At 46.5% G+C, this 18,527-nt stretch overlaps 1 protein-coding gene across 1 annotated transcript in view; it reads right to left on the bottom strand.

Annotated features, from left to right (window-relative positions):
* Positions 1-952: 952 nt before the first annotated feature.
* The window catches only part of RPTOR (regulatory associated protein of MTOR, complex 1), a 143,043-nt gene continuing 125,468 nt past the window's right edge, over positions 953-18,527 (bottom strand). Inside the window, 7 exon segments of the mRNA XM_009578393.1 lie at positions 953-1,021; positions 2,787-2,916; positions 3,606-3,722; positions 6,516-6,602; positions 6,688-6,815; positions 9,904-10,009; positions 16,641-16,689. Of these exon segments, the coding sequence (XP_009576688.1) occupies positions 953-1,021; positions 2,787-2,916; positions 3,606-3,722; positions 6,516-6,602; positions 6,688-6,815; positions 9,904-10,009; positions 16,641-16,689 (686 nt within the window).

An 18,527-nucleotide genomic window follows, 5' to 3' on the forward strand; every position in this document is an offset into this window, starting at 1 on the left:
ACCTGGAGCCTCCCTCGCTGCCTGGGCGGAGCTCCCAGGCTATCAAACGTGTTTGTGGAGTTCACTGTGGGCAGGATGACAGTGACTGCGGAAGTCGTGACCGAGATACCCCAGACCTCCCCACCAGCACCGTGTGCTTGGGTGGAAAGCGGTTACATGAGTGCCTTGCTCCAGGCTCGTTGGGACGTTAGAGATGTCCGTTCTCTTTCTTCTGTATGTGCAACCTTACGGCACGGTGGCATCCTGCCCTGCTCCTGTCATCTCCTCAAGCCCCTTTCCTCAGGATCGCTGCCTCCCCTTGCCACCGAGTCGCCTTCTATCTCTACTTCCACTGGAGAGGACGCTGCAGAGAAGACAAGGTTCATGCAGAGGAGACACCTTCCCGCCTCCGCTGCCCAGGCTCAGGCAGTGCAGGAGCACGTACATTGTTCTGCAGATGGACAGCTCGGCTCTCGCTGCCCTGTCGGAGGAATTACTGTTTGGCACAGGGTAGGCAGCAGCTGGAGGGGTCCCGTGGTCTGGTCGAACGCACAGAGCTGTAGGTGAGTCCTGTCTTCAGTCCTTAAAGCAACCTACGCTCCAGCAAAACAAAGGAACAAAGACTAAAACAAAAAGCCCTTTTCAGGGTATTGCCTCATCCAGTCCTTCCAAGCTCAGGAGCCGTGTTTCTAACAGAGAAGCCAACCACTGGAAACAAAAATAAAATGTTCCTTTTCTGTAGCTTTTAGAGGATATAGCTGGGAAAAAAACCACAAAACAAAAAAAAGGAGATTGTCTCTCTTCCCCTTGTCAAAATCATCAGTAGCTAAGTCAGAAAAAAAATGTTCAAGTTATGGGTTGCAGCAGCAGCCAACACTAAACATTCAAGTCGATAATTTCACTATGTACATTATGGGTGAGACACGGCCCTGCCCGCTGGGACTCCCTTCTCCAGTGCCGCTGCCACGAGCCGTTATCTGATCCGCTTCTCCACTGAGTACACCGAGATGTAGTAGTCATTGCTTCCGACTGCCAGATGAGGCTGCGGAAAGAGCAAACCGGGGATAATCGTACAGGTGTCATGCGGTAATGAGAGGCACATCACAGGCAAAATGGTAACGGTCGACATTTTCAGCAGTAACGCCCAGATGCTCGAAAGCTCTTAAGTGCATCTGCCAACGCAGCTCTGACGACATTTCTGCCAGCACCTACATCGTCCCAGCGAGTTATATGCCCATTTCAGCCAGAGGGAAAAATTATGGTGACTATTAGTTGCCAACCACTAACATAATTTTTCTAAATGACTGCAAATCTGCTAGTTAGGAACAGTCGCCTGGACTGAAAATTAGCACTCCCTCCACTGAGAGGCCCAGGAACAATCTCAGCCGTGGAGACCCGTGCTGGACAGGGCTTTGTTTGTTTGCTTATTTAAAGAGCAAAACATTTCAAATGATTAGCCACTTCTTTCTCTGTCCCCCAAACTGTAGGACAGCAAAATCACTCTTTGGCTTTGTGCAGAGTGGCTTTTCAAAACTGAGGAGGAGATGAGCTTTCCTTTAACCTCGCTATCTTCAGGATGTAAAACGCATATATAACCTTGGCAGGAGAACTGCCTGCCCTCTCCCTGCCCAGCTAATACCAAATCGCAGGATAGCACAGCTCTTCCCTCCTCTCCGCCAGGCCCTTTATCATTCCCACCGCTCTTTCCCATTACATATTAAATATTTGTGTTCTGATCTGCAGGTTTCTAAAATAACTCTCTGTCTAAATGTCTTCTTTAACCTCCTCCTGTTTTTCCTATCCATTCACATTGTTTTCTTAGGCTTTCAGTCTCCTCCGTTTATTCTCGTCTCTGGGTGAGCAGAAGTCCATAATGCAGATGGGCACCTGCCTCCTAATTAAGTAGCAACCAGATTCTCTCTCTAATGACTACTGCAGAGCCACCTCAGCTGTGACACATTCTGAAATTTCCTTTTTACTCTAATTCATTCTAGACTTTATCAGCTTATGCCTTTAATTTTTGCAGTTCTCTCATTTTTCTGACGTGCAGTTTTTCTACTGCACAGCATCAGGTCTTCCTAAAGCCTTACATAAGGCGGTGTAAAAGCAGCCCCAGGGACACAGGGGTGAGCCTACCGTCTGCAAGAGAAGAGGCATGGAATAAATAAGCACATAAAATTTTGCGTGCTGGAGGTGGGAGAGTGCACCTCTCCAGTCAGCTCCAGGCAAATTCACCTCGGACAACTTCTGTGGCAAGAACTAGAGAGCTAAGCCAGGCTGCAGTCCCAGAGCGATGGAAAGAAATGGGAATAGTATATCAAGTCGATCCGCAAGTAAAAAGCGCTCAGCTGTTGGGAGTCCCGTTCTAGTCATAGATGCACATCATAAACCAGTAGCACCAGCGGCACCGCCAGCGTGGTCGTCTGGAAGAGCCTGGGGGACAAGCACTGAAGGACCTGGGCTGAGAGTCAGGCTCAGAGCGTCTGCAGAAGACTAGGCTGGGGCGGCGTCTCTCTGTGCTAGAGGAGTCTCCGTGCCTTTCCCTCTTCCAACATGGACATTAACTAAGAAATGCAAATTCCAAAATCCAAAAAACAGAATACAGACCCAGTGAGGATGGAAAGCCAGGCAGCTGATGGCTCCAACTCTTTGTCCCATAAAACCATCGTAGTATTTGATATTGTTGATCAGCTCCCCGTTTCCATTGTAGATTGCAGTGAACTGATTCATTGAGCCACTGGAAGGGAATCAAGAGAACATGGTGTCACTGATGGCAAATTCCAAAATCCAAAAAACAGAATACAGACCCAGTGAGGATGGAAAGCCAGGCAGCTGATGGCTCCAACTCTTTGTCCCATAAAACCATCGTAGTATTTGATATTGTTGATCAGCTCCCCGTTTCCATTGTAGATTGCAGTGAACTGATTCATTGAGCCACTGGAAGGGAATCAAGAGAACATGGTGTCACTGAGAATGCTGTGGTAACAACAATATTGTTGCCTACAGTCCCCTTTTCAGCTCTGTCAACCTGAGCTGTTATCAGACTACTGTGCAATGAAGTTCTTGTGAGCGGGGAGACTGACTTTAACTGTACCATGGCAACCTCAGTGCATATTTACAGAAAGGCTGGAACCACAGCTACCTGTTACACTGCAGGACTGAGAAAGAAAAACATGAAGAGCTGATGCACACACTCACTGAGAGCAGATCCCCCAACAACCTCCAGGATACGTGGCTGTGGAGCAGTTGCTGGTCTCCACTGAGAGCCCAAAAATACACATCCTGACTTTGAACAACTCTGACACAGGAGTGTAAGACCGTACACCATCGCTTTAAGTCACTGGTGCAGAGGTTTCACTAATGCACGCAAGGGATAAAATTCCCGAGCTGTTTGCAGTGAGGTTAAAACAAACAACAAAACCAACAAAAAACCATGAGTGATGTCTGCAGAGCCAACTAATGCATGCAAGGGATAAAATTCCCGAGCTGCAAACAGGGGAAAAAAGCTGTTTGCAGTGAGGTTAAAACAAACAACAAAACCAACAAAAAACCATGAGTGATGTCTGCAGAGACAAATTGTCCTCTCTGTCCACGCCAGGGATGCAGGAGATGAAACTAAAACTTACCATGCAAAGAGGTTGGCTTGTGGGTGAATGTCAAGGGCCGTCAGCCCTTTGACTATCTGAAGGACCTTCATGGACTCTGGCATCCGGGGGTCAAAGAACCGCACATCTCCATTTACACTGCCAACACATGAGTTTCACAACGTCAGGCTGTACGCAAACCAGATCCTAAAGCCCAGGAAATCGAGCCGTATGTCTGTCTGTGAGCCTGAGCACCTTGGTCAGAAAATTAGGATAGAGAAGACACGCACCCTTGCCTTCTCCGTCAGTACGGCTGAATTCCCACTGATGTCACTTACGTTTGGCATGTATTAAGTGCTGTGCAAATAGCTCTGCCTCTGCCCTCAGGAGTGATCCATTATTACTTTTATCGCTTACAGCTCATTGCTGAGTATAAGTGCCTTTACTGTTATGTCATACTCAATGTACCAAGCTGCATGTCAGACCCAAATTCCTTCTCATTTTCACAGTAGGAGATTGTATTAGAAAACTCTAACCAGATGGGATCTGCTGGTACCATCCATTAGGCCAAATGTCTGGCCACAGATGCACAAGTTCTTGCTGTCCAACGTACTCTGTGGACCAGGCGTAACAAACCCTGCTAACGCTCGGGCGATGTGTCTATCCTATTAATGACTTTATCAGGGAAGAGAGGGTGGGGAAAGCGACAGTGGCAGGGGCAAGATACTGTGCTTAGTAGATCAAGCACCTTTCAAACACAAATGATTTCTTTTTGTCAAGTGATTTCTCTGAAAGACATCAGCAGAACCATGTCTGTTAGATGGGAAGAGGGTGCATCCTTTCCTACAGCCCTGGAACCGAGGACTGAAGATTTTGCTATGGCACATCTGCTCTCCTGAGCTCCTTGCAGGAGACTGGTCAACTGATGTACAGAAAAACAAACAGAAAAGTCTCTTCCGGAAACTAAATTCAAAATCAACTCATCTGATCTTATTCTGCTGGCAGCAGAAGTACGGCTTTTGGCACCACAACTTTTAAAGTGTTATTTTTTTTTCAAGTCACTGATGGCCATACGGCTATGAATCACCCTATAGAGTTAAGAACAACGAAAGCATTAAGAAGCGTATTGCTTTTGGTTTCTTTACCTCTGGAATATCTAATACTGATCAAAAGGCTGTTATACAGGATTACTTATATCATTATAGGAAGCTGCAACTCCAGCTGTCACATAATTAAATTCAAGACAAATTAAACTTGAGGTTGATTTAGATCCTAAAGACTAGATGGAAATATTGTTTGAGAGAGATCAAATATACAGTAAATTCATTTAAAGCTTTGAACCTTAATACGACTTGAAAATGGTTCTGAACATACTGGAAGACCATGCAAGAGCTTTAAAATGGAAGTTCTGTGATGAGGGACTACATGGGAAACACATCCCGGTTGAACAGTAAAGGCGTCAACAACAGCTAAGTTACTAAACCAGGATGTTCAGAAGGTGTTGAAAATGGTTCTGAACATACTGGAAGACCATGCAAGAGCTTTAAAATGGAAGTTCTGTGATGAGGGACTACATGGGAAACACATCCCGGTTGAACAGTAAAGGCAACAACAAGTCAACAACAGCTACGTTACTAAACCAGGATGTTCAGAAGGTGTTTAAGGACCTTTTCTAGCAACGCTGTCAGCCTGATAAAGGCAGACCTGATGGTTAATTAGAAGCACTGTGGTGGCACCAGCACATAGATCAAAGCGGCTGAACACAGTATCACGTGGTGAGCCGGCGCCGGGCAACGGAGAGCCGCAGGATCCGGCTCGGAGTCACCAGTCCTGCAACTCCTGCCTCTGGTCCAGAGAAAAAGCTGCTCTGAGGTTCAGAGAACTGCTGCACAAGCAATACAACGCCTTCAAGTTTTTCAGAAAATAGCTAGACCAAGACCTCGCCACGTCCTAACATCTGTTTTTCTTGGATCTTGCTGTCAACAGAAGAGGAGAGTGAATTGGGAGAAACTGAGAGCAAGGTGGCCTGTCTCAACAAACCGAGTTCCTTTGGGATGAGACCAGACCTGTCTTTTGAAGTACAACATTTTCTCATACCTCTTCAATCCCAAGAGAAAGCACCACGTGCTGAGAAGGGCACTGAGGAGAGGGGAAAAAACCAGCCTTCAGACCCAGATTGGCCAAGCATACAGGCCTGACCCCCGGGATTGTTGAAGGAGATTACAGAAAGGAAGATTAAAAACTCTAATATGTGAGCTCGACAAATCTGGCAGCTGCATCACGTAATCCCCTTTGTGAAAGTCTTAATACATTTTTGCTGGCCCATCCCCCACCTCAGGAATGTTCTGAATCCCAGAAAATTATGGCTTTTTTTCATTTTGTAATCAAGAAAAAGAGCCTCTTTGTGTGCAAACAGTGGCTTTGTAACAATAAATTATATTCTGCTGTTCTTTAATGGCCAAATAAGTATATGCTGCTCTCTCTGCAGTATTTACCAGGCAGCAGAGATGGATTTGTGTGTAGAAAATTGCTAGACAGCAAAGTAATCCTGCACAGCAATATGCCCAACAGATGTAACATCAACCTTCCTTCTCGTGTTCTCTCTCAAATGACCCCACGGAGATGTTGGCAATAAAGAACAACCATAAGATATACTATATCTAGCTTAGGTTTCTGGTTCACTCCATTCCTCCCTCACACGCCTCGTGACAGTGATTTCAGCAAAGACGCCTTCTTGTTTACTCTCAAACCTCACTAACAGGCTTCCAAGGAAAGCTTCACATTTCTTTTTGCCTTCTCTCCACCAAGTTTGGAGCAGGAGTTAACGACTGAAGCAAATACCAAACTGAAGAGTTTTACCCTCTTAGCTCTTGAAATACCAGAGGCAGATTTTAAATAGAAAAGCAAACTCTGTTTAAGAGAAAACAGCTCAAACAGTAAAATCTCTTTTACCTGACACTCATGATGTTGCCTTCAGGATGTTTCTGCAAGTATGCTTTCACCACCCAGGCCGTGTGCTCTCGGTAGGTCATGACACGGCTGAGGAACAAGTAGAGAAACATCTTGAAGGGGAGGAGGAGGAAATGTGAGGATCCCACCAAACCCGGGAAGGATGGGTAGTTACCATTCACTCAGAGCCATCCTCCTGTCAAACACGCGGATGGAGCCGTCACCCAACCCCGCCACAATTAACGAACGATGAGAATCACACGAGAGGCTGGTCACACAGCTGTCAGCTCCGGTGGGGATATCCTAGGGAGAAGGCACGCAAAAGCCAAGCTGAGACCATGATGTGCCGTCAAGCCTAGAGCCCCAAAGAGAAGGCACTAGAGTCAAGGTGCTAACCCAGATGGACCCTGTGTCCTCCTCCTCTTCCTTTCCCCATTCTGCACATCAGCCCAAAACTAAACCAGAGTTTCCACCTGTCACTCAGAACACCGTGACACTGCGTCGGTGTGAGGTTTTCCTTCAGGCTCTCTGGACATGACCAGACACGACGGGGTGGTGACCCTGGGGACGACGGTCTCTGCTGCTGCCGTGTTTTGGAGCCACAAGTCCCACAGATCGACCCAAAGAGCCAGGCCCAGAGGAGGAATTCCAGCAAAACCAGCTTTTGCAAATCATTCAGCTTTAGAAACCCAAACGAAGGCAAGGTCTATTTTGGGAAGGAGTTGTTAATATTATTCTCTACTAAGAATATCTAATTAGTTAAAATAAACAGCCAGAGGAGTTATTTCTCCGTAAACCATCTTTGTGGTGTACAAGTTGTAAATGCCATTGGCATGGCAGGAAGGACTGTATATTTGGAGAAGTGTCATATAAGACAAATATACCTGTAGAAGGCAAAAAATCCTAATGACATATATAACGCCACATGTAAAACCAAACATACAGTATGCTCTAGCTAATACCACCCATGCAAAAAAAGGTACAAAGCTGCAACGTATTAGCCCTTTTCGTGCATCAAATCAACACCCAAATAAGTTCTAGGAAGTTATTTAAATGCCTCTTGTAAAAGAAGCTTTTTTTTTTTTTTTCTGTGGCAGACAAAAAATATTTTGGGCCCCTGGAAACAATAAAATGATTTTACCAGAGGGCGGCTCCTTTTACGCCGAATAGCTCCAGTTCTCATTAACGAAGTCCATTTCTTTTTATTTTTATTTTTTATTTTACTTTTGTCCTGGACAACTCCTTAAACACTTCGCTCTCTTCCCCCCCTCATCATTAGGATCATCACTACACCTCTGCAGAGCCCCGGTGGTTGTGGCGAACGGGCCAAGCTAAGCAGACTAAGCGTGACCTTCCTCTTCGCCACGGGCAGCCCAGGAAGCCGGGCCGGGCAGCCGCGGGCAGCAGGCGGTGGTGAGGCAGCTTGGTGCTCTTGAACAACGTCAGCGTAGACACGTCAGCCTTGGACAACACAATGAGCTGCCTGGCTACCACACAGCACCGGAGAATCGCTTACGCAAGATAAAGCGAGCCAGTGCTGTGCCGCCTATCAATCCCCGCTTTAGCACATGCGACAAGTAGATTCAGGTTATCTCATTAGATGGCAGAGACCGTGTGTATTAAAAAAAATGACGTGGAAAAAGAAGACTGGAGCTTGCAAGGACAGCTGTGCTGGGAACACGCTGTGCACTCTTTCTCTAACGCTGCTACTTTCCCCCTTTTTACTTGCTATAAGCAAAAGAATTGCTTGGAATAATGTCTATGCCTGTAACGAGGAAAGACATTTTCCATTAAAACAGGTAAAGAAACTAAGCAGCACTGAAAAAGTAGGATAACGATCAGGAGGCACGTTAGAACTGCATTAGCTAATTTCACACTTCAATCCTATTTTTGCTTCTGTGCACATTCACCTTTCCTAGCTGCTATTCACAGCCTCAGCTGAGCGAAGAAGCTGCCGGCCAGAGGCACCGACCTTCAGGGCTGTTCTCAGCAGCTCTTCTAACTGCCTAAACCCCGATCCTGTCTTTGAAGCAGGAAGAATCAGCAGAAGTGAAAATGAAGTACTTGTTTCTTCAGCTACATCCCAAGTGCTTCCAGAGGTACGCTTTTTGTAGTTCAAAGAGTGGGAGAGCACCTTTATGAGCTTGGATTACACAGCTTCACTGCTCTTTGTGCTGAATTTCACTTTTCCAGTGTTACTGAGTCAGGAAGTTTCAATCACTTGAATTTCAACACAACCAATCTTTGCAATTAAAAAAGAAACAACATGGTTTTAGATACTTTCAGCGCAATCATTAATCATCATCATTTAAAAGATTTTCACCTCCTGAATTTTGCTGTTCTCTAATTTACATAGAAAAAAAGAATATGTGAAAGTAATTAAGATTAACATAGGCTTAATTATCCTGCATTGCAGGGTCAAAGTGTCGTAATTAATGTTCATCCAAGGGTAATTAATTTCTAGAAGCTTTGAAAACTAGTCTTCCTTTTTTCTCCAGCATGGTGACTCCATTCTTGCAGACCAGCTGCTTCTCCTTGTAATTCCTGAGAAACTTTTATTTGATTGGCAATTGAATTGACATCAACGTTTGCAGCATCTTTTCCCCATTACACTGCACTGAAATCACACTTCCGTGCCGCCTCATTTCAGAGGCGAGATGCGAACACCCTGGGGTACCCCAGCGTGTGGGTCTGCAGAGCTCCCCGGGGAGTCGCGGGGGATGCCGAGGGAGCCGAGGCATCTTCATCCTCCGATACCCAGGCCAGACAACACGGAGCAAACTTCTGACCTCAGTCAGACTGGCCAAAGCCGGCAACAATTCCCCTGGCTGCCATTGGAAACGCTCGTGTCCTGCCGAGCACTCGGGTCCCGGCTCGGGATCGGACCGAGCAGGTAGGTAAGTGCTCTCTGCGTGGATGCAGCTTTCCTGAAAACAGACCTTTGGCTGGTAGGTACGAGAGCAGCGTTGCTCTGTAATTGCCTCTGTGTGCTTCCCAGAGAAGCAGAGGGCAGCAGTAACTCTGAATCCTCTATCGCCAACCGAACTCACCACTAAATTTCCTCAAGAATTTTTACACTATTTCCATTATGTGCTAATAGAAAACCCTAACTGCATCCTGGAGCCTGCCTCTGGATTTCACAGCCTCACCTTTCCCAAATGCTCCTGCCCAGAATAACAGAATAAAGCTTCCAGTAAAGACCTGACACACTAAGTATGTGTGTATTTTTATTTATTTGGTAACGTGTCTCTGAAGCAGGGAAGCAGAAGCTCCAGAACCTGTCAGCTCTTCACACACGAGCCTCAGATGCTTGGGCTGTGCACAGGTAACTCACTGCATGGGACGTGTTCTGGGAAGGAAAAGGTGAATGGGACAAACGTGCAGGTGTTACCTGAACTTTCATTTCCCGATCTGTGTCCCAGATCCGGATTATCCTCACATCTCCCGATGTCATCAGGAGCCCGGTTTCTTGTTCCCAGTCGACTACCATTCCACAGGCAGGGCGTGCAAATTACTCTCCACATCAGCACTGGCAGAGCTGCACTAATTAGAACACCGGCTTTCATTACCTCACAGAAACTATCATGATTAGAAGAAATTTAAAATTACATACACACACATCCATACGTTCTCCAAATGGGATCAAATCAGCTGGTCTTGGATTTGAGTCCAAAATATGTCTTTGGTCCCTTGGCTAGCTTAAATGCTTAGAAAAGCCGAGGCACGGATGGCCCCTACAGGCAGGTGAAGCCTTCCAGGGGCTTTGCCAAACTACTGGGGACTTCCAAGGGAGTCTTAATAAATTATCCACCACTTTATGAGAACATCAGATTAAATGATGATTGAAGTAGACTAAACTGGTGACATCTCACACAGCAAGACCTGAGAGCCTCTGGATTACCACGACTCCTCATTCTAATAGAAACATGTGGCTAAGGGGAGATGTTTCTAAACAAGGAATAGCAAAGTCATTGCTGCAAGATATTGAACTAAACAGCTTGGTCGGAGTAAAAACCAATTTGCTATACAGACAGATAAGGAGGGAAACATTCTGCAATTACGCTAGCTCAAATACGTTTATGAGAGCTTTTGCTCCTCATCTTTGAGGGCATAAACTGATTGCTAGGTGAAGTTTAGAAAAACGTCCCATCCATGCTTTAAGAGAATTACAAGGGATTTTCTATCCCCAAAACACCTGACGTGGGCACCTGCTTACAGACAGGGTGGTGGACTGCGTGAACTCATGAACTTTGCCGGTACGGCAATTTCCAGAGAAGAGTAAGTGTATGTCACCTCCTTTTCCAGCTGGGGGAATAAGATGTCCAAAAGCCATCGAGCAAGCTGGCTCTCCGAAGCAGAGCGCACAAGCATCAGAACAAAGCAGATACTGGGACTTGGGAAATAGTTGGCAATGAAACCCCTGATTCAGCAGGGGAAATCTTGGAGGAACAATTCTTGTACATTTAATTAGAAGGGACTTCTTTGTACCTGTGTACCGCCTCCACAGCACAGAAACGTTTTGCTTAAAGCAGAGAGCTGAACACCAATTATCTTTTGCTTCTTATGCTGCAAAAACTGACCAACCCCAAATCTATGGGTTTTCCAGGGAGACTCCTATTCATACATTAAAAACACAAACATGAGAAAACCAGACAAAATTGCAGGTTTTGTGTTTGTTTTCATCTCCTCGGGCAGGGCTCTCCCTTTGGCAGAGGCAGCGGTTCATCCTCTCGTCCATGCCAAACTGAGACTCTGGTGCTGAGAAGTATTTTATAACCACATGCAACCCGGAGTCAGAAAGCACTCCGCAATGCATCAGGACTGCAGGCTCCTGCTCCGAGCCGTTCGCAGCCGCCTTCGGCGAGATGCCTTTATTTCTGCTCTGCAACTTGCTTGTCCAGAAGGCACAAATGTGAATTTGTCTCGATTTATTGCTAGGAATTAGCCCCAGCAGGAAATTTAGACCTACCCCAACATGCTCTTTGTCACCAAAGGGCCGTAAGTACTTTTTACCAGACTAAACACCTTTTCAGGGCACAAAGGAAACAACAGAAGCATCCTACAAACACCGAGTTTTCTTCAAAGATGATGAAATGACCTTGTTTTGCACAGATTCAGATAAAACATTTTGCCCATCTCCCCTTCCTAAGCATTGCATGCAAGCCGTTTCCTGATCTTGCTGCATACCACTGAGAAGATTACTGACGTTTATTGACAGCCCGTCATCTTACTAGAGGAAATTCGGGACTCTCAGCTAAGCTGAGAGCTTGTATCTGTATCTTGCGAGTCAAATTGATTGTTGCTTCAGATTGCCTGGCAGCTCAGAGGGCTGCTAGAGATCCAAGGCAAACAAGCAGGCAGTGATTTAGATGATAAACATCACTGAAGTGTTTTCATTTGTCATCTTGTTTATGGCCCATGTGACAAGATAAACCTGGCAGGCTGAGATAGATATCGCCATTACCATCACTGATGGAGTTAAGTAGGCAATGTGCTCTCGGACAGTTTTAAAGCTCCCAATTTTCCAGTTACATTCCCCAGTTTGAAGACAATGTTTTTCTTCAGTTTGATCGGTAGCAAGTCCCCACCCTGCTGCGGTCCCAGGTGCCTTTTCTGTGGAGGGGGACAGCGACGGTGAATTCAGAGTGATGACTGGCGTTTTTGGTGCTTGTCTTGGCGTACCTGTTGGGAATTTAAGCACTGAGGATATTCAGCGATGCCAGCTAGGCGGCTAGGGAAAGTTTCACTGACGGAAGAAGCTCCAGAGGGGTTTCACTTCATGTAAAATGGTACAGAGATCTCCCATGAGAGGTGATCAGATAAAAAGAAGAAGGGTTCAACCCGAACCAGGAGCTGAGAGAGCCCACAGGTGGAAAGAAAGGAGGGAGATGATGTTGGCATATGGTGCGGCTCGTGCTCTTCCAAGCAGCCAGCGCAGCTCCTGCCCTTCTTATAAAACTTAGTCCATATAAGTGATATAAAAATAGCCCATATAAGTGATAACCTCTGCTCTCTGGAAGAGGGAAGTGCAGCATTTTGATCATCCCATAACAAGGGATCTTCCCTCTTGTCAGCCTTCTTATTCCCTCAAGAAAATAGGAAATACCATTTTTGCTGCTTCTGACGCACAGTGCTCGCGGGTGGACTAGGCAGTCTCAGAGTACAGGATGCTCATATTGCACCTCCCAATGCAGGCATCAGAAATAACAGAATATTTGCATAAAAGCCGCAGCCGAGGAGAACTCCTGGCACCTTCCGCGAGACCTGGCTGCAGAGGTTGTGCCTGTGCCGAGCACCAGCCCCGGGCCGGGGATCCGCTCCCGCTGCAGCCCAGGCGATGCCCGGGTAAAGAAGTGGGTGAAGGGAAGGGGAGAAGGGGACCCCCCACGATGCAACTGGGAATGCTAAACCAGAATTCAAATGTGTCTGAAAAGAAGAAAAGCCTTTGTACATAAATTTAAGTCATTCTCAAGAGTGTAACAGGGAAGGCTTCCTCCGACTGAAACGTTAAATTCAAAGATGACACTCAGTACAAAATGAGACATAAATAGCTGACCTATTTCGATGTAAAAGCAAACGTTTTCATGGTGGAAATGATACAGTATTGGCTCATGTTTACATGTAAAATTCCTAGTATTTTGGGATGAGAAGCAAACATGTGACTTAATACTAATTATAACTTCCTTTTTAATTAACAGAGGTCCTTCTCCAGGATGTTACAACTGAGAGTGCAGCTCACCCGCCGGGTTTTGGCTGGCACGTTTGGCATCTAAGGCGCTTCTCAGCCTCATTATGGCAAAAAGGTCACGTACTCTGCAAAGCCATGCAATCTCGGCTCCTTGCCTGAGCCACATAGCCAGGTTCTGCACTACCTGCAACCCTACTTCCCAGCTCCCACCTACTTACAGAAACGGAGTAAACGGGGGCAATGCCAAGACACCAATGCAACCATCAGAAAGGCCAGCAGGGAAACCGCGGTACTCTCAGGAGCCAATGAACTGTAGAAACAGGCATCCTAGCAATACACTTCTTTTAATGCATCGTTAATTAAGATTACAATTTTCCCATAAGGAATATTTTCTTCTCAGATAACGAGCAACAAATCTTCCACAGCTCAGGAAAAGAAATTTTTAAAGGTTTGTGGTGGTTTTGGTTTTGTTGGGTTTTTTTATGTGTTTGTTTTTGAGTCTTTTAACACAAGTACTTGCAGTTCTGTGTGATGCGAGTTTATACACAAGGCAACACATACCAAACAGCCATTCTTGAAGCTGTAACTTTCTATGGCTGTTCCCTCAGGATTCTCCCTGAGCAACAGATATTTGTCTGGATGGGATAGTTCTTGTATAAATTTCAATAAATAACACTGGTGTTGAAAGCAGCTGCATTCTGAGTGTCTGCACTTATTTTTAACGTCACTGGAACGTGGCCAACCTGTACTTGGCATTTCAATGAAATCAGGAATACCTACACAGAACACAATATAAAAGCACCTTGGATTCTGACTGATGATTTTTTAATCATGGGCCCTCCTGGTTGAGCAACGAGGTGCAGCACTGTTTTAATTTCCAGGAAGCAGTGGGAGGGTTATATGACCTCACTCATCATTAATTTCTACAACATCCTTTCAAAAAGTGTCACTCTTCTTACGCCAAGGACTATGCGCAGCAAGGGAGAAGAGTAGCTGTGATGCTGGGAATCCAATTAAAAGAATACAAACCCCTGGAGATGCAATTTCTCCAATTATTTTACTGCCATAAAAAAATCTGACCAGAAATAAGGTGCTTCACCCAAACTTCTTATTCCTAAAGGACAAGATACCGACCCCCGGGGAGATGTGGGAAGACTCACTCTACTTTTCTCTCTCCCTCTTGTTCTCCAGTATAAGCTGTTTGAGTTCGACCACTTGATCAGCTCCTTTTGCAGGTTCGAGCCTTCCCTCTGCCCAGGCTCCTCTCTGCCGCAGGCTGCCCCACGCAGCTCGAGAGCCCTGCAGCTCCCCATGAACTTCCCTTCCAGTAAGCTGCTAACTTTCATTTCTAAGAACGCTCCGAGGCTGCCTCTCCACCCCCTCCCATCTGGATTGCCGACTGACTGCCAGAAGAGTCAGCAGTTTTCAAAGCAGAGCAGACCCTACAGAGCACAAGGTCCTGTGTTTCTGCAGAGCAGGTATCTGACGTCTTTCACTTTGTTTCGGAAGCCCCAGGAGAGCGGGAAGGAAGCAGGGAACTGGCACGTATGTGCTTATTTTTTCTTGCTTGGCACCAGTATAAATTTTCTCGAGGTAAGACAGACTATGGCTGTTCAGGTATCAGCACCAACAACCCCCACGAGGCAGCGATGGATAGAGGTGGGCACAGGTCAGACGTATATTCTCTTGTTAACATCGTCTCCCCCTTCATAGTGCACATTCAGTCATGCCGACGGGAGGTAATGCAGCGGTGTGCTGAGACACCCCCAGAGAGCTCTGATGGAGCAGGAGGTGAAGCAGCCTGGGCAGAGGGTCACACCAATGCGTCTCGAGACTCCTGTAGTCAGCCGCCTTCACGATGCTGAACGTGCCGGCTGCAGACTTTGCTCTGTGCTCACATGGACTTTAGGGATTCCCGGGCTGACTTGCACAGAGGCCTGATACGACCTGGACCGTTAAGCCATTGGTCTTTCTCTAATTTACCACCGATCTGCAATACAGCAGTGCCTGGTGACTCCTGCCTACAACCAGCACCCAGCGATGCGAGAATGAAGAGATGGGCCCCTATCTTTCTTTTGGTAAAAATTCCCCACAGCAGCCTAGGCAATGAGAACAGATTTTCTGTGCTGTAGTAACAAAACAAGTGTATTTTATCTAAATATTGCTGATGTATTTTTTTGTCAAGCAAATAGCTAATCTCATACATTTTTAAGACTTCTTCAGTGGGAGAGAAGGAATCCTTTTGCTGCATTTTTCACTAGGAGAACACCTGGCCAGAAGATGCTGGTGAATGCTTTTTATTGATTCAGAGTTATTTGTGTGCTGGCGACAGAGTGCGATTGCTTGGCATCAGCAGTATTGATCCAGCAAGGGAGTGGCTGGTATTTCCTTAAACTGTTCGGATGCCCGGTTTACTGAGCGGGGAATTTCCTGCAGCCAAGTCTTGCTAATTTTAGCCTTCTGTTTGCCAGTGGATTTTTGAGTGAAATGCAGAGCCAGGCAGCTAACAGCAACACAGCAGCTTTGCTAATTTCTATCCCAGTGCTCTGCCTCTGAACAGTAAGAGAGAGATTTGCAAAGACCTCAAGCTAAAGAACTCTGAATCACACACCACTGCAATCATTTTCGTCCTATTAATCATTACAGACACATTCAGCTCTTATCAGTCAGCAAATATTAATAATTGATGAGTAACCCAAGATGACTACGTCAACATTAGCATCCACAGACGTGCATGCACACAAAGGTGCCCTGACACATTAGCCATCTGTTTCCCCTGAAGACCTCGGCAGCAGAGGAGGGGGCCAGGCTCCAGAGCAATGCAGACACTGCACAGTCCTGGCTTCTACAGATGGAGGCTGGGGAGTTCATCTGCCTTCCTTCCACGTGAAAGAATAGAATTTGTAAAATTTATTAGGCATATCCTTGCCAGAAGTCCACTATTCTAAGCCTCCTGGGAAAGATTCATCAGCTTCTCCTTTTCACATGATCTTTATAGCAAAAGTGTATTACAAATAAGCCCCAGTAAAATCCACATTAGCTTAACAGCGGTTCATGTTTGGAACCTGTCATTCAAACGCTTTTGTCCAGGGATCCTTTGAAATCTTCCTGGAAAGTCTCGTACATCCCACCCAAACCTCCTCTCGCTGCAGAAAGCTCAGAGAGCGTGACATGAAGACGCCCTTTTCCCGGCGGTGGCTACGCTTACCTAGAGAGCACAGACACCCTCCCTGCATTTCTCATGGCTGTTAGGGACACAGACACAAGGCAAGGAATGGGAGAGGTAGAAGCAGCAAAGCTTTCCAGGTACCACAAGGACCCAGCAGTCATTCAAACAATGCCAAAAAAACCAACCAACCAACCAGCCAACCAACCCGAAGCCAGACGAGGAGGTCCTTCCCACCCCAGCTGATCATAGGTAACAGGAAAGAAAGCACTCACCTCCCTGTTTACTTCTGTCAAGATAGATTGAAACCCTTCGGGCCAGACCTGTGAGAAGACAGGGATTAAGGGGTTGATGCTAAGGATAAGTTGGTCAGCCAGAGCAAAAATAAATCTTAAAAAAGGATTAGAAAAAGCAACTCAAATGAAAGGAAAGAACATAAAAGAGAAGCAGAAGCACCAGGAGCAGCACATGCCTCCATCCAGAGAGCAGGCACCAGTTCAATCACAGCATTCCCCGGGAAGCCATCAACAGTGGCGCTTGTCATGTGTGAAGGGAGTATTCTGGCTGGCTGACAACAGCACAGATTTGACATTTCTTCTTGAACAAGGAGACTATCCTTTGCATGATCTGGTCCCTGTTCTGAAGTAAAACGCATCAGGAAGCGACAGATGGAAGTCCAAGCAACTCAAGCACAGAACACGAGGCTTCTCCCGTGGAAGGGCTGGGCTCCCCGCAGCGAGTGCCGCTGCACCGGGGCTGTACCGGGGGTACTGCTGTACCGGGGCTCCTCTGCCCCGTACTTCAGGGGATAGCTAACCAGCACGCAGAGAGTGCAAACAACTCACGGGCGCTCCATTTGAACAACCTTTAAGTTAGCCACAGCCACAGACTAGTTTCTAGCCATTAGGCAATGAAAGAGCCTTGCAGCACGGCAGCAAACGGGGAAGGGAGAGGCACCTTGGGACAACCCTGGAAAATCTTGCACAGGGAGCTCCAGGTATTCAGGAAGAGACCGGGCTGAACCCTTTGGTCCTCCCCGGCACCCCTTCAGAAGTGATATACTGGTTCTCTTTGCTGAACTGGAGAAGGGAAAACAACACAGGCATCCGCAGCAGCACACAAGGAGGGAACAGCTGAGCGACGGCATCTGGTAATTGTGAAGCAGCTGGTAACGCTTCTGTATTTTTCCAAATTCCAGAGCTGTACTGCTTTAAAGGGCAAAGCCATTCTGACCGGGGGATCATGGCTTGTTTCCCTTTGTCACAAAGAAACAATACAAAACATGGCAGTTTTGTTCAGAAGCACGAGCATGGCCACGTGTCGTAAGAGACAGCCCGAGAGCCGCGCGACCCAGCCTACCCGGCAGCGCAAATTCAGAGCGGCTCCAAACTGAGCTCTCGTGTGGACACCAGGCGATGGGTCTCTGCTGCTTTGCAAGCTCACACCGCTCACACAGCCCGCTGCCTTCAAACACCCTTTTCTGTAGAAATTGCCAGAATTCCCAAAGTCTCCTGCTGTGCAATCACAGCTTCAGAGCACGTCAGGTTTACGTTCTTCCTACGCTGCTCACTAGAAAATGCTTAGATTTTCCTGCATCTTTTGAAACACCAGGCTATTAACAACAGGCCTTTTGCCTTTTTCTCAGCCCCCTCCATCTCTCGCGCTGGAGATTCCCAGTCACTGCCTTACACTAGAGCACCTAGTACCAATGCTGCTTTAAACACCTGACTCTGATTGAAAGAGACTTTCTTGGTGCATCCTGAGTGCAGATCTAAACAAGATCAAAACCAAAAAATCTTATACAGAAAAAAGAGGATGCCCACACAGTAGTTTGCCAGAGTTTAAATTAAGACACACCTACCCTGAGTCTCAACTGAACTACTAAGTGCCATGAACTGGGGCCAAGTTTAACACACTTGGCTGTATCAGCTCATTTCTCTTACCGCAGGCTGCACACCACAAACAAGTCCTTTACAGGGTTTAAAAGTTTAAGTTCTGTGCCTCACTCTGGTCTGCTCCCTCCTCTCAGGCAGCCCCTGAGCGTGTTAGTGTTGATCTCCCATTACTCGGACAACCCAGGGATGCTTTTCAAGCTTCCAAAGGATGTATTTAGGTATTACATATTCCTCTCTCCTTTTATAAGTAGGAAAACTGCCTAGAA

Source organism: Fulmarus glacialis, unplaced genomic scaffold (assembly GCF_000690835.1).
Source record: "Fulmarus glacialis isolate BGI_N327 unplaced genomic scaffold, ASM69083v1 scaffold23065, whole genome shotgun sequence".
NCBI classification, from domain to species: Eukaryota; Metazoa; Chordata; class Aves; order Procellariiformes; family Procellariidae; genus Fulmarus; species Fulmarus glacialis.